This window comes from Melopsittacus undulatus, chromosome 6 (assembly GCF_012275295.1).
Source record: "Melopsittacus undulatus isolate bMelUnd1 chromosome 6, bMelUnd1.mat.Z, whole genome shotgun sequence".
NCBI lineage: Eukaryota > Metazoa > Chordata > Aves > Psittaciformes > Psittaculidae > Melopsittacus > Melopsittacus undulatus.
In genome coordinates, this window is record NC_047532.1 from 19450933 (window position 1) to 19467678 (window position 16746).

Genomic DNA, 16746 nt, shown 5'->3' on the forward strand with positions numbered 1-16746 from the left:
GGTTCAGGAGGGAGTTATCTTCAATAGCAGGAAATAGTTTCTTTGTAAGATGAATTAAATCCAAACACATCTTAAACCTTCCCTTGACCCAGGCACTCCCTCTGACTCCTGCCCCCTATCTAACCTTCCTTTTCAGAGCAAAATGCTTGAGCTGGTAGCTTTCTTGGGTTACCCCTCAGGCTGCACAACTATTGACTGATTCTAATAAGGGCTTTGCTCTGACCAGTGAAATCCTTTATTTATTTCACCACACCATCTTTCCACTGAGGAGGGCAAGAGGTTTTCCTCATTTCTTTCCCTTCCCAAAGAGCAACACTGGGTAGTAGGAATCTTTCCAACCTATGCTGTAGGTATGCTTTGGTGTGTGTTCCTCTCTGGATCTATTTGTTGTGGCTGCCTAGCTGTGTGTCAGGTGAGGACAACATCCCTTCAACAAGCCAGCATCATCCAGGCAGGTTGGATTAGTTTGTGGTGTTCTGGTAAGCTGGTGGTTTTCTGTAGCACCTACACCTTGGACTGAGAGATCTAACCTGCTCTTGGTTTTTAAAGAACAAAGGAAACACAAGTCTAGTAGGAAGGACCATCTTCAAGATGCAAAGAGCTACAGATGGGGAAATGTCTGCTGGGGGCAACAGGCAGCTTCAGATGATAGTGCAGAGGTGTGAGCTCATCTGAGCTCATCTCATTCATCTGAATGTAACATCAACTGTGAAAATTCTTATCATAGGAAAACCAGTGCTACTTATTCATTCTTGCATACTGGAAGAGAAATGGGCTGGTCATATTATGAATATCCAAATAGTTTCCTGCAAATACCATCTCATTTGAGATGCTGAGATATTTTTTCTCCTCTGATCCCAGCTTCAGATCTGTGGGATCTCCTTCTTGAGGTTGACTACCTAGCCATCAGCTCTTGTGATCCCAGCTTTCTAAGGAAGTTGTTTTACACAATCGTACTGTATGGCAGCTTCTTCATAGCAGCTTTGGAAATTGCTGGCAAGTCTCAGCCAAATTAATCTCAGAGCAATAGAGATCTCCAAGATAAACTTTCCTAAGAGTTTTGTAAAAATAGGTGCCTAGGTAGAGAAAAGAGAGACTTAATGAGTACCACTTCCTCCCCTCAGGCAAACTCGGTTACACCATCACTGTGCTGAGACTCCAGTTGACATCCCAGATGGACAGTCAGTGCATGCATCCTGGCTCACCTTCTGTATCTGCTGTGTTTCTTTGGCTGCCATCTCTGGCCTACCAAGGTGCATCACCACTGCAAACAATGCTGTGCAGCAGTATATCTGTGTACTGCTGTGAGACTCCCACCTCCTCTGAAATCCTCACCCGTGCTGTCATCACCTCTTCTTTGGTGTGTGACCTTGGCCCCAGCCTGACGCCAGGAGATGCAGAGTGCCCCAGGCTACTCTTTCACCCAGAAAAGGAGGAATGATGGAGTGATATCCCATCTTTCTACAGCACTGGCTCCCCTTTCTTTTCAGGAGCCAGTTCAGAATTGCTCTCCATGGATTTGTTCTTGGCTACCTCATGGGCTGTGTCTGTCTCTATTACCATCGTGCTTTGTCTGCTTATCTAACACCTGCCTTCTCTCTTTCAAGAGCCTTTTCTTTTGCAACTTTCTACCATCTGGAATAACCACTTGATCAACTTCAGTTTCTGCTTAAACATCTGAAATACTATTTGTTGCCTATACCTCAGCATACTGTCTTACTGAGTGAGCTGAACATAGTCATCTTTCTGTGCCAGTTTAATGATGTATATCTAATACCACTTGCTTCCCTCTTGTGTGTTGCTGAGCAGTGTAAGACAATGTCGATCTGCATTTGAAGTGGCAGATGCTGGACATTGTGATATACAGGATGTCACTGTGTTCAGCTGGAGCCAGCCTGCTTGCTGCTGCTGATCCACTGCTTTCCACAAGTGGGAAGCTGAGTTGAGACATGCAGTGTGCACTGCACTGGAAGTGTACCTGTCTCCTATACAAAACGGCAAGATGATAAATCACGCTTATCTGGTTGCACATTTAAAATGCAGGAACCTATGTTTTCCTTTAAGTTAAAATGTTTATGGTAGATGCACTGGTGCGATGGAAACCAAAACCATCTTTGAGCTGTTTATGTAACATGAGGGTACAGAACTCTGTGTTAACTTGTGATGTGGGTTTTTCCATCCAGGTTCCCAAGCTATTGCTTAATCTGGGTCTGGAAGAGCCGCTGGTTCATGGGTCAGCACAGATCACTGACAGAGGCATGGTAAGTGTTGCCTTTTGTGGTCACTGCTCTTTTAATACAATCTGCATGCCCATTAAGAACTGATTCCCAAAATTCATTTCCACTGTTGGAAGTGAAGCTGAGTTTTGAAGTATGGGATTACAGTGTAGGTGACACAGCCCAGAGTCTTGGTCTTTAGAAACGTTTGGTAAAAAGTTTATCTTGCTCCCAAGTCAGTAGCTTCTTGTTTCCTAATGGCAGTTCACTGTAGTTGAGCAGTCTGCCTCCCAAAGGACACCAAACTCAGAAGAGGCCAGTATTTTAGCTCTGCTTCTTGCTGAAGAGTTTTGCTTGAATACCAGCTTCAGGCCTCCTTTTCACAGGTCTCACTGGGCAAACCTTAGTTAAACCAGCAAAGTACTATCAGGACTGTTCTTACTATGCTTATTTTATTGTACGAGGCCTTCAGAGCAAGACTAGCAATTGGAGTTTTACCACGCTAATAGCCCTTGGGAAGGCTGTCCAACTGTCTGAATATGAGATGGGCCTCAAGTTTCTAAGTCTTTCCTCTACCAAGAATCCCTATGGGTAGAGCAGGATACACTTTGATGATGAGTGTTTGAGACGTGCTGTTTGGAAGAGGTGTATGGAGAGTACATATCAGACATCTCTGGGGACTTTTCTAATTTCCATTCTTTTTTCCCTAGGTTGGATCAGACAGCATCATTGGGTCATCCACGCAAGTGGGGGAGAAGACATCCATTAAACACTCCATCATCGGCAGCATGTGTACCATAAAAGACAAAGTTAAGATAACAAACTGCGTCATCATGAATTCTGTTACAATTGAGGAAGGGTATGTCACTTCTTTCTATGTCAGTCCCCTGAATTTGCAGTTTCTTTTTTAGATGGGTTCTGAGTCAGTAGTTTTTGCCCTATAAGCAATCCTCAACCAGAACAGTTGATATCGGGGGGGGGGGTGTTTGTAAAGACTGAGTCAGAAGTAAGTCTCTATAAACAGTTTACAAATGCACAAGGCAAATTAATTAACATGCTGCAGTCATGCAACATAAATTTCTTCCTTTTAGAGGAGATCATATCATCTTCAGAACTTGCAAGTAAGCTAAGTGAATATATGAGTCCATATGAGCTCGTGTGTCATCCTTCAAAGCTTTTTTTAGTAGCTGTGTCTATGAGTGTACCTGAAATATTTGAGTCACAAAAGCATATTTTCAAGTGGTACACTTACCAATTAGAAATGTTCTTTGAACGTTACAGCTTCACCCAAAATGTCGTATTCTTTGGCCCTTTTTTGTCATCTTGCAGCTTTCCTTTACCATGGCGTATGCTGAGTAATAGGGTAAACTAATAAAGTTTTCAAAGAGAATATCTGCCAGCTAGCAGAGGTTTCCCATACATTAAAGACACTAAATAGGTAGCCTTGAGCTGTATATTTCCAAATGTGGGAAAAGTGGCCTATCTGTAATTGTTGATGTCTGCATGCCCCCATCTTTCCATACATCCTGGCTTCCTGTGGATGTCAGTGGAAAGGAAACTGCTGATTGAGTCTGTGCAGGCCTCTATAAATTCCCTGCTCCTTCATGGCTTGAGGTTTGCTTAGGGGCTCAGGAAGAAGGCCAAACTCTTAAAAAATGCCAAGTTGGCTCTGAAAGTTGCATATCTGAAAAACAAAAAACCCCAAAGGATGTGGGGTCTATGGAGGATACTACTGTTACATAACTAAATTACAGGTAAGTATGGTACCTAACTGCCAAGTGTTTGTCATTAATAGAAATCCGCAATAATTTCAAGCACATAATAAATCAGAATTCCGTTGAGTATAGAAAATAGCTGGTTTCCAGTTCAATCACAAATGGATCCAGTATGTCAGTATCACAGGCACTGCTGTCATTAGAAGTACCAGAACTTCTCTCTTTTGATCCTGAGACCCTCTGTCATTTTGATTAATGAATCGATGCCATAGTCATAATTATATGGTTTTGCGTATGAGGTGAGCAGCTCTACCATTAAATCACAGAGGCAGCTTAAGTGTATAAATAGAGCTGTTTTTACGGAGAGTCCCAAATCAGCTTGATTGTACGCACTGGTATATAGCATTATTCTCTTCTAAGCCCTAAATCGAGCTCAGAGTCATTATCTTTAGCATTCCACAGAATTCCACAAGCATCATAAAGGTGATATATTATTTTTTAAAGAGGGATAAACTAACTTTGGGGGTAACTTGTGACTTTCTGGAAAACTGTGTCATCCCTAGTCACTCTCAGTGAAAACAACATAGCCACCATTGAGTGAAAAACCTCACCAGGGGTGAGGTACCAGGGGTTTACCCCCTTCAGCTTCTCTATGGTTACTGCACACTGATGCACTGAAGTCAAATTAGTAATTACCTCTCTCCAGCCAGAATTAAGATCATAGAGCTTTATTTCAAAGCATACGGTAATTCATATTGTGTAGATCTGGACAGACACTGAGCTGATAAAGTATTCCTTATTATATCATGGTAAACCCTAAGATTAGAGGGGTATGAAGTCAGGCATACACAGGTAGTGAGATAAAGAAGTACTCTAGCTGCTGAGTTCTGTTGAAAGAAGTCTTGCTTGAAAGTTAGTGAAGAATTTCTGTGTATTTTGACCCTCTTTCATTACTTTGATTAAATCTGATAGGTTTTTGTTCAAATGCTGGTGATTCTTAGGCATGTTGATGGATCCATTTGCCACAGGTGGATAAATTATATGTGGTTTTGCTTTAAACTGCACACAATGGACAACAGCTCTTTACAAACATCTATTTTCCCAACTGTCTCTAAAATAACTCAGGCTTTATCTAATCACCAACTTCAGAAAATGTCTTGGGTTTTAAAGTCAGTGTATGTTGGCTGATACCGGTCAAAATGAGCATAATAAAGTGCCTTGACAGATCTAATTCACTTTTTGTTGTACAGCAAATGTCCGACAAGTGAGCCAATTTTAACACCATCTAAGGTATTGTATATTGGAAACTTCTGGAATTGCACTGTGTCATTTAAAGAATATACATTTAAAGCTGACACGAGCAGCTTCACCAAACTAATGAACTATTAATGCCCTAGGCAAATGTGAGTGGTAAGTGAAGGCTAGTCCCAGTAGTGTTCATTGCAGTAACACCAACTTGAAGTGGGCTTAGAAGACTGCAGTAGGGCACATATGGAAAAGACAAAGCTGTTTAGAGAAAAAAGAAAGATTGGGTGAATCATTTGTGAAAATCAGGAGAGTGGAAACAAACAAATGCACAAATTGCTCTGCAGTCTAAGTTTATTTATCAAGAGCTGCGATTATACCTGGCACTGCCTTGGTAATTCCCTTGTCACTTTTATCACCTCTAGCTTCTCTGGGCTGAATCTTGCCTCTCTTTTTGTGTGTTTGTTTGATTTACCCCATCTCAGCTGCAGAAGTGATCAGCAGCTTTGGGTCACTACGTCAATATAGAAAAACAAAGCAGAACAACAGAAAAACAGATTAAAAAGATTTATTTCATTCATTATGGTCTTCCTGTAAAGTGATTTGAGGATCCTGTGACATAGTTCCTGAGCCTTCAGGATCCACAAATTACATCTCCAAACCAGAAAAAAGTTTTGGATAGCCTCACCACATTAGATACCAGCTTCTGAAATGGAGTAGATTCTTTCTGCGCAGATGGCAACACCACAAGGTGCTTAGAACACTAGGTTCCTATTGTTAGGTTGTGGTTGGCTCATAATTGGAGAAACAGAGGTTATGACCTAGATGATGATGACCTTTCCCAACTGAATGGATCAAGGAACTGGGGTTAGCTTGGACAGTGCCATTGCATACTGTTTGCAAATTATGATTCATTCTCCAGCAATGGCTGGTGCATTTGATGCTCTGGGGGACCAGTAGAAGGTTTTTTGTGTTTTCCCTGGTGTGTAGGGTCTCTGTTACATTATACATGTCTCCTGTGAAGTGATTTGAGTAGATATGAATCCCCCTTAGAAGAGATTACAGAGGATTAAAGAAGTTAGTAACACAGGCGAAATAATTGCTAGTCCTTTCTTAATGTGTTTCCCGCTGTGCAGCTAATTCTTCCATCAATGAGACAATAAAATAGCGAAGATTACATATGTGCTGAATGATGGACATACTTGACCAAGCTGGGAGGGATGTAATTTATACAACAGCCCAAGTGCTGAGAGATGCTGACTGCCCAGGTGACAGCCTGCAGCAGGGAAAGGGTTCTTGTTTCTCCCTGGATGACTCCCCAGAGCTCAGTGACAAATGACTGCACTGAGTTACATAGCTGGAGAAAATCTACGAATAGAGCTGAAGTTATAGGTCACTTGAAAACTTTGTATATCTCAATGCTCCTGCAGTAGCTGTACATCTCCTCAGTCTCTAGAGTAGCTTGAGTCTGCCCCTTTTCTTTGTTCTGTTTGCATTAAGGGTGGTGCAGTACAACAGAGCCACTGGATTGTCACTGGTGCAGGAGTTCCCTCATTAAAGCTCACTTGCAATCTGTAACACTGGCAAACTGACTGAAGTAGGGAGATCATGCCATTTGCAAATGAAAAGTGGTATCTGGTAGATTTACTCCCCCAGTGAACAAGATTGGCAAACTGGTTACAACAGAGGAGGAGAAGGCTGAGGTACTCAACAACTTCTGCCTCAGTCTTCACTGGCAATCTCTTTCCCACACTTCTTGAGTGGATGGATGGCAAGACGGGGACTTGGGGATCAGTCACTCCTCACTGTGATAGAAGGTTAGGTTCGTGACCACCTACAGAACCTGAAAAGAAGTCTACAGGACCTTGTAAGATGCATCCTGGAGTCCTGAGGACAAGGGATAATGGTTTTAAACTAAACAAGGGTAGATTTAGACTAGATATAAGGAGGAAATTCTTTACAATGAGGGTGGTGAAACACTGGACCAGGTTTCCCAGAGCCATGATAGATGCCCCATCCCTGAAACCATTCAAGGTCAGGCTGGAAGGGGCTCTGAACAACCTGATGTAGTTGAAGATGTCTCTGTTCATTGCAGGGGGTTGGATTAGACTAGATGACCTTTAAAAGTCACTTCCAACCCGGACTATTCTGTGATTCTAACTCTACCCTGATCTCTTCATAGAACAGAAATAACTGTTCTTGGGTTTCGCAATGAATTATGCTGACCTGAGGATGATAGCTGTGATTCATTTGGTATACTCAGGCACATTTAGCTTCCTGGAAATGAAACCTAGATAATGGATGGATGAATTTAGTTGCAGGTTCTTAGTTTTGCTTTTGTTTTAGAAATTGGTGGTTGGTTTGGGTTTTGTTGTGGTTTGGGTTGGGTTGTTTTGGGTTTTTTTTCCAAATATCAGCTTTATTTTACCAGTTTTGTAGTTTTACTTTCCTAGCTTCTGGCAGCAGGAACATCTAATTGCTCAGCTCATACAGGACCTTGTGCTGAAGTGCTCTGAGCATTACAAGTAATATTAACAGGAAAAGCATGTTGAATCCTTTATTCCATCCCTGCAGATCGAGATTTTGAGATTTCTTGTTTGTTAGTAAAACTATCCCAGTGTATACACTTAGTGAAAGGAGTTTAGCCATTTTGTCATGTGATAGTATATCCTTTTTCCTTGGTTGTGGAAAATGAATGTTTCCCTGGGAAAGATTCAAGAGATGGAACTATAGTAGAGGAAGGATTTTTGGGCTACTTAGAGGTCATTGAAGAGGAAAGCATGAAAAGCTCAGATAAATATTGAGTCCACAGTAAGCTATGCTTTGAAATGGTCTTGTTGACATGCTGGTAGTCAGTACGGTAGGGGCTCTGTGGCAGATTTAGTCTCCAAAATGAAGTATTTTGCTGCTTTTGTTCCTTCATGGAAATACAGGAAAGCCTTTTGTTTCAAATGATATTTTAATGGAAATCATCAGTAGGCTGCCATGGTTATCAGAGGGGTGACAACAAAATGCAAACAGCCTAAGGTCTGCATCAAGGTTTCACTTCCATGGCTGGGAAGTACCAGATCTACACAGAGTGACCAAGAGAGCTCAACCTGTCTCACCTATAATTTTGTCAGAAAAACTGCTCATTGGGAATGATTGGTTTTGGATGATGGAAAAGGCAAATGAAATGTCTGGTCATCTGCTTGGCACAGGCCAGAGAATTTTAGTCAGCACCTGCTGATGATCTGCATTGGAAAGTTCAGGGTCAATTGACCACCTCGTGTTCGTTTTAGTCCCCCTGTTTCCATTTGTAATATATAGACATGCACCTCTGTTCCTGAGTTGTTTACACTCTGCAGTCAAAGATGCTCTGTGTGGCACAGGGGCTTGCCAGCACAGGTGTAGTTTGTGGGATGTAGAATCACAAGCTCTGACAGGCAGGTACTGCCTGCCTCTGGTATTTACATTGCTGACATTTAACAGTTCTCTGGCTGGAACTCCGCAAGGTTCCCCCTTGCAGGTACACCAGTGCCTTTATCCTGGTGTCCATCGTGTGAATATACTTTGATGTGATGTCTCAATAGATTATTCACTGTTGAACTCCCCGGGCTGTGTCCCAGACTGGGGATAGCAGTGAGAGAAGGAGAGGAGGTCCTTCTAGAAAGGAGTCTGCAGCAGACAATTGCCAGATTGCCCAATGCAGTGGGCAGGCTCATTTCAGGACCTAAGACCAGGACTGCAGATGTGAGAGAGGTTATCATGTGTGTGTGTGCAGGGGCAGGAACTATTCAATAATAACCTCATCTCCTTATTGTGTCTTTAAAGCTTACAGCATGTTGTTGGAACTCCATAAAAACATACTGCCCAGGAAGAACTGCTGAAATTCCCTTTATGACACACTGCTGTGGTTACCTTTTGGAAAGGGAAGGAATTAAAAAGCCAAGCAGATACTTTTCAGGTCAGGCTGCATGTGATGGCAGAGTGTGGCAACATCAGGGAACTTGGAATGCAAGGGAGGTGACACCAAGCACTGTGAGTTACAAACACTGTAGGGAGGTGATGTGGCTATTGAGGATAGAGGGAAAGTAAGTCCCACAAGGAGATGGGGTAAACTCTGGGGAGTTCTGGCTCCCTAGGCAGAAATAATAGGCTGGATTTAAAAATTGTGGAGGAAGGACTGGCACCAGAAATGTTACATCAGCCGAAACTAGCATCTTCTGTGATCAGTCATATGAAGACAAGTGAGCTATGTTTTGGATTTGTTAAAGGTGTTCTGGCTACCTGCATAAAGTATATATGCTGTAATGTTCCTCAGTGAGGGGACTGGCGAGAGACCACGTGTGGCTGGTTAAAGGCTACTGTGGGATACCACATGTCTCCAATTCATTGCTACTTTCTATGAGAAAATGTACAAAGGAAGAAAACAACAAGAAAGGCGAGCTGGATTGACTACTAACTGCAGATTGATTGTGAAGTTTATTGGTTGTTTCCTCAATAGTGCCAAATCAGCACCTGATGTAGGAACAGTCAGCAGTTTGAAGAAAGTTCTAATTAAAACCAGGGTGGAATTGAGCATTTATAGGGGTTCAGTGCATAAGTAGCCTTTTTGCCTTTGGATAATGGCAGTGCAAGGGAATAATCCTATTGCCAAGGCAACATTGTTGAAATTGTAAAATATATTTTATAGTACATTCCCGCATGAGAAGGAATGAGGTTAAGTTCTTTCCAATGCCATAGCTTGCAAAGCTTAAAATAAACATGTGCTTATACTGGGATTCATTTTGTATCTTGAACCATTTTTTAACATGGCTGTTGTCTTCTGGACACTTTTTCTTCCACCACCAATTGCCTCCTGACCTATCTAGCCCTAAAAAGAAGAATGAGGTTAGAATAGGTTTATCAGAAATCACATGGAAAGTGAGAATTTGATTCTGAAAAAGCACATGCTCAGCTTAAATATATGGATAAAGTGTATATATGGATAAAGTATATCATGGATGTGGTTAAACAAGAATGTATGAAGAAAGCTAAGCATAGTCCTTGCCTGTAAAAAGGGCTTTTACTTCTCTTGATGATGTAGCAGTTACATCCTGCCCTTTCTGTCACACCTCTCAATTTTATACTGTAAACATTTTTGGTCAGGAACCATAATTTTCATTGTCCTGTTTAATTCAGTGCACGTGCTGTGTAAGATACTGAAGAGAGACTGCCCCTGGCCGTCAGAGTTTGCTTTCAGGAAGATAAATGGAAGAAGAGAGGGCAGACTAGGAAACCAGTGAGCAGGAAGGGTTGAGCTACTTGCAGGGCTAGTTCTCAGTTACATTCAACTGAAGTAAAATTCTACTGTATCTAATGTACTTAGGATGTGTCTCATATAGTACCTGTTATCTTGTGAATGTCTGAACCATTATTACTAGCAGCTCCTTAAAAAAACCCAATGTTTTCTCCTGGCTAGCTTCCTGGTACATCAGTCTGTCTTAAATAAATCACCTGTTCTTTAATCTCAGATGCAGATGTTTCCCAGATAGCGCAGGGAGCTCTTTCCAATTTTCCAAACATCTTGTACATCAAATGTTGATCTTAAAGCACAGGTCTGCTCTGAAAAGTGGCATCGCTTATTCTGCTGATCTGCTTCTTCAGGTGGCCAGTGGTACATCAGACTTTGGGGCTATAAATAAATAAGCTTCTGCCTCCTGGTAGCCATATGGGTCTAATCAAAGAGTACAGAGATTTTTCGCAAGCAACTGATTGCTGTTGGGTTTTCATAGGAATTCGGGTCTGAGTGTCTCTGGTGCTCTTGAAAATCTTCCCCAACTGGGGTACGGAAAAGGAAGAAATTATTACATTGTGTCAGGTTTGTGCCTGTAAGTTCCTAAGGCGCTGTGGGGTTGAACAAGTTCCGCTTGGCTCTAAGAAGCCAGGCTCAGTTTGTAACTGACATTCAGAAAACCCATTTCCTTGTCAACCTAGTAACATATGGTACAGAAGCTGATTTAACCAATAGCGTCCTATGAAGGGCTATAGGTCTTAACCCAGAATTGCCCTTGGAAAATGCCAGAGAACGTGTCTTTCTGCTGTGTGTGCCAGTTACTCTTCTCAGCCTGACTGTGCCAGCTAGCAAGAACGTAAAGCAAACCCAGAGATGGGAGTAAGTATATCATTTTTCTGCTCTGTTACCTTCACATAGACAGCGATAGCTTTTCCCAGTCATCAGCTGAGTGTAATATTGTGCAGGACGTGGCCCTCCCACTCTGGAAGAGAGAATCCAGAGGGAGGTCAGTTCCCCTTTGTGTGGGGTTTCCTGGTGTCAAACTCCTTGCAGCATGCGTTTGCTGGAGTGTGCAAACCTGAGCTTGCAGCTACATAAAAGGCCGCCAATTTGTTTGTTCCAAGATCAGCTGGATTTAACTGAAGTTTCAGAGGTGAGGCACAACCTTCCAGGCGACCTCCCCCAGCAGCCCAAGTTTCACTTAATAAAACACATTAAGGTAGGTTTGAGGCAATCCTGTAAGGTCAGTTGAACTTTCACTGGAAAATACGAGTGCTGGCAAGTATATGCAATATGTAATGCAAAATGTTTAGGGTGTGGGGAAGAAGTGTAAAGGAGCCATACCACAGTGATGAGCTTGGCTAGAAAAGAGACATGAAACAAGTTCCTTAGTGAAAACACCCTCAGAGAGGGGTGAAGAATTTAGGGGGGTTGGTAGAATGATTTTGTTACCCCCAAGGGGAAAAACAGGAGATCAAAGCCCAAATTCACTTAAGAATGCTTGCTTTGAAATGTATCTATAAATTATAGCACGTACTGCTGGCACCTATTGTAGTCTTTGGTATTTACTTGAGTGTATATCGTGAGATTCACAGTGCCCTGAGTTCATGCGGAAAACCGTGTTGCTATAAAAATCTGTTGGTGTGTAAAGTGTGTTGGTGAAGGCAACATTTCAGGTTCTCAAGTTCCCTAGTAGTGTTTTGGGCTCTTCCCTCTTTTCCCATGGTCTTTGTGCCTCACTCCTGTGCTCATGTGTCCCAGTCACCGACTCGCTAGCTAACGGGATTCCTTGAGGGGTTGCCTGTAGGTTTTAGAGCTCTACCCTTCTCCTTGCCACCTCTCGGTGTTATTAAGGTGCCTGTTGTAGCTGTTATCTTCTTGGTCAGGGCAGAATGGGATGTTGCTCCCAGGGGAATCCACAGCTGTTACCCCTCAGTCAGCAAAGTAGCTGCCGAGGCATGTCACCCTTTGCTTTTAACTCCCGAATCAGTCTCTCCATTCTGTAGCTCATCTGGAGGAGCAAGAGACCCGGCTTCTTGGCATGACATAGCAGTACCAACAGGCTGTCCTAAGCTCTGTGCTCCAGGCTCTTTCTTCCTCGTGAGTATATAGTTTTAAGCGTTGCATTTTAGACACCTCATTTGCTTTGCTGCCCAACAAAGATTATGTTGGGGTTTTGGCACAATTGGATTAAACTAGCAGACCTGGATAACTTCCACTGGCATTTCAGGAGATTTGCTGTAAGGCAAACCTGTGACATTCATACCTTCCTAAGCTTGCACAACCAGGGCGAGAGCTGCAGTTGAGGTCTTGACCTCAGTTACTTAAGCCCCTTTCTCCCAGGAGCGTTCATCACTTTAATCACAGAGTCCTAAATAATCAGTGGGTAGCCTGTAATTAGGGGGTTGTGTCTTGGACTCCTGCAGCTTGCTCCTGGTGTGCTGAGCGCTGCGTATTTTGATTTCCCGTTCCCGCAAAGGATGTTTGATCTCAGATTTACACTTTAGAAAATTAAGAAGGGTACGGCACCTCAGTCCCCTGGCAATCTTCCTGCTTTCAGTGGTAGGTGCCTTGCTTCTCCTAAGTATCGCAGTGCTGTGGCAATTGACACACTTGATTTAAGAGTTTGATTTATAGACCGATACGCAGGCTGAAAGTCAGCAGTTCCAGGGCTGCATAAATCAGCCTGTCTCTGGGACTAATACTTCCTTATTTATAATGTCGATAGGAGATGGAATTCTTTCTCAGTTCTTTACATTTCTTTCAGATGTAATCGACCACCCTGTCCTTTGGTTTAAAGCTATGTGACTTTGCCACAAACAGAGGGAGGGAGAAGTAAGCCGAGTCAAGGAATTGCTGTGCTATAAAAGCTCCATATTGTATGCTCTTGGACTTTGCTTTCTCCCAGCTTCCTTCAAGCCCACACAAGAGATGGACTTGAGGTTTTTTGGCTTTCTTCCCCTCCCCCCTCCCTCCCTCCATAGGCTGACCTTTTAGAAAAATAAATAAAAGATAAAGAAGGACCTGGAATGTTGCAGAATGTGTGTACATTTTGCTCTCTGTTGTTTTCTGCTGGGATTAGTTGTTTACAATGGGGGAAGAGAGGGAGGGCAGAGGAAGGGAGGTCTGTGGCCTTAACTGAAATTAGTGGCATTTCAGAGTGATCTTGTTAGGTGGTCTGCAGTTTAAAGACCTAAATCCTTGTAATCCCCCCATGCCTCCTTGGCCACTACTCCTTTTGCTCTTGTTCTCTCACTTCCAAAGAAAAAAACCCACCCCAAAGTCAGCCCGTCTGTAAGACACACGCACGTACGTGTGCACGGACCCAGACGTACACACATATGCTTCCATTCGCACGTTGTACCTGTATTACAAATTAATGTCTTAGCTACATCTGTTCCCACTACAGGACTGGGCTTGTAAAATGCTCTCTGCAGAATGCAGACGCACACCGAATATATTTTTATTTATTTTCTCCAAAACACCCAGCTGCCAGACTTTCAGTTTGTGATTACACTTAAAACAAATTCAAATTGAAATTTCGGCCATAAATCAAATGCCCCCAAATTAGTTCCTCTTGTGGGTTTGAACATGCTCTTTGGATTTTAAGGTCAGGAGATATCCGTTTTCACCGTGCTGAAAAGTTTAAAAATATACTACATTTTCAGGGAGGGGGGGAGAAATATGGTTTGCATTATAAAGCACTACATCAAATGTGTGTGTATGCACACACACGACAGTTGGGATGGAGCTGGATGCTGTTGGAGCACCTTTGGGGACTAATAGCACCTAATTGTTAAGCAAGGCAGGAGCCACGGTGGCTGTTTAGCCAAGGAGAGCATAGCAGAGTGGCCCAAGATGTGATAGTAACCCTGTATGAGAATAAAAGTTTATTCCTTACTCTTCAACTTAAAAAATAGTAAAAATTAAATAAACACACAAAATACTTCTCTTGGCAGGCTTTTATAACATACTTCTTGAAAAAAAAAGGCATTTACAAGTGGTTTCAAAATGGCTGTGTTACATCTGTCAGCGGGTGAAGGGAACACCCACAAATTGTGTTTTTATCTCTTGAAGTTTTGTTCCACTTGAGCAATAAAAGCCGGATTCGCTGCTGGTTTGTGTGATTGGGGTAATCTGAGCATCCAGCATGGTTTTAAAACTCCTGCAGTTGGTTGGGTTTATAAGTTTTAAGAAACTCCCGGGGTGGTGGAGTTCTTGGGTTTTATTTTACCTTGGCACTAGGGAAGGGTTGGTTTGCAAACACCTGGCACAGACAAGTTCATCTTGGTTCCCTGGCCTGTCCCTCCCAGCAAATGGTTTGGCAGGAGCCTCCCTTATCTTTGATGTTAATGTCATCAGCAGTTTCTTGGTTACAATGCTAGTTGAAAAACTATCCCCAAGTAGGCTCTGAACGCACATCCAGTATTCTCCAGCCTGAACTCCGGACCAACAGCTTAAATCTCCTCTCTGCTGGGGAGTATCCTCCTGCATGAGGATAATGCTGAGAGGTGGAGTGCGCTCACAGCTGCTCTCATGCTCAGAAGCCATGATAGATGGTGGGAACCTAAAAGTTTTCAGGGGAAAGCTCTCATCCACCTGGCTCAGGAGAAGGTGTTTTGGAGTGGGCATTTTGGATGGGAGCCATTTCAGTGGGAAGTGAGCAACCTCTCCCATTGCCCTCACTAGTCCTGCTGAAAGCCAAGTCAGGATGGCAGCGGTGGGCAGTCCTTCCTCCTTAGAGGAAGACAGAGTTGCTCTCAGTGATTGCTCTTGCGCAAGACGATGGCCTGAGCTGCTGCACGGGCACGTGAAGCTATTGGAAAGGAAGCAGATCGTGACAGTGTGAGAGCAAAGGCAGGCAGGGGTCTGCTGTGTATCTTTGCCGCTTTTTATCTTATTAACATGTTAGTAAAAACCTTGCCAAGGCAACCTGAGCTGGTTACTAGTGGAATAATTGCTCATGTTGCCTCCTTATAGGTCAGAGGAGGTGGAGTTTAAGTGAGTTAAAAAAATAATTGTTCAGAGGGGACAGTGTGTTCAAGGGGGGTCGTAACTGCTAACCACTGCGACTGAGGTCCGGTTTTATTGCTTTTACTCCTGCAGAATTAATGCTGGTTTTGTGGGGCAGATGGTTTCTGCTCTGACTCACACAAGCAACAGAATCGTAATATGTTTAATGGCACATTCTGTACACTAGATAATAATGATGTGTGAGCAGGAAAATACTAGGAATTAATTTTAGGATCAGCAATCTGGAGTGAGGAGGGATGTTTCTCTCTTCTCCTAAGGACCATGGCTGGCTAGCTCTCCGTTCAGTACAGAATGGAGGCTCAGGGCTTCGACCGGATACCAAAACCTCTCTATGCTGTTAGTTCAGACTCCAGGGTAACGATTCTGGCCATGGGACAGCTTGATGGTGTGGTGCAGCTGTGTTTCACTAGTGCAATGAGTAGTGGTGATGCTTGTGACCAACGTGGGGAATGGTTTGCAGGTCATTGAACTGTGACACCCACCATGCAGAAATTCATGACTGAGGTCAACTGTTCAACTGAGGACAGCAAAAAGATTCACAATTGTTGTGATTAATATTAGCAAAAATACTGTGGAGAAGATATGAAATGCCGTGCTTCACAGCAGGGCTAATATGGGGGAGCAGATGACCTACATCTCCCTGGAGTTACAGATCTTGCTTATACCTTCTTCCCAATCAGCTGGTATGTTAGACTTAGTATTTTTAGACACTTCTTATCATGGTGCCTTCAAATTTTGTATCCTTCAATGACAGTTTGTCCTCTTGCTTATCTTTGCACATGTGAAAATAAGGAAACATAATTTGCATCGTAGCTTGTTTTTTCTCTGTAGCTTTGGAAGGAATTTATCAGTACTTGTGGTACTGAGTGAAGAGCATTTCAGGACACATCACTGACACTAGTAAAGATTCACAACTTCCATTTTACTGTATGGAGGGGCTCAAACTAAACTCACTGAGCAACTCTCAACAGGGGAGTTACAAAGCCAGTACTTGGACTCTGAATTTCTTTCCTATCTGGACAATTAGATGAGCAGATTTGAAAGCTGGTTATCACAGATTCAAACATATTTTGGAAGAAGGTGACTTTTGGTAAAGTTCCATCCTGTGTAGGATTTCAGATGTCAAAGACTACGTGAGTGTGAAGATATCTGAGGCAGGTAGAGCAGGTCCAGTGTGGGTTATATTGGTTCAGTGCAGAGTAATCACGTTTGGGTGCTTGAATGTAACATGAACAAAGCCAACCAGCTGAGGTATTGAACTGTCCCTTCTCCCAACCCA

At 42.9% G+C, this 16746-nt stretch overlaps 1 protein-coding gene across 1 annotated transcript in view; it reads left to right on the top strand.

Annotated features, from left to right (window-relative positions):
* The window catches only part of EIF2B3 (eukaryotic translation initiation factor 2B subunit gamma), a 99533-nt gene that overhangs the window by 70572 nt on the left and 12215 nt on the right, over window positions 1-16746 (top strand). The window contains exons 9-10 of the mRNA XM_005151082.4: window positions 2184-2261; window positions 2927-3075. Coding sequence (XP_005151139.2) covers window positions 2184-2261; window positions 2927-3075 — 227 coding nt within the window. The remainder of the gene's footprint in view (window positions 1-2183; window positions 2262-2926; window positions 3076-16746) is intronic.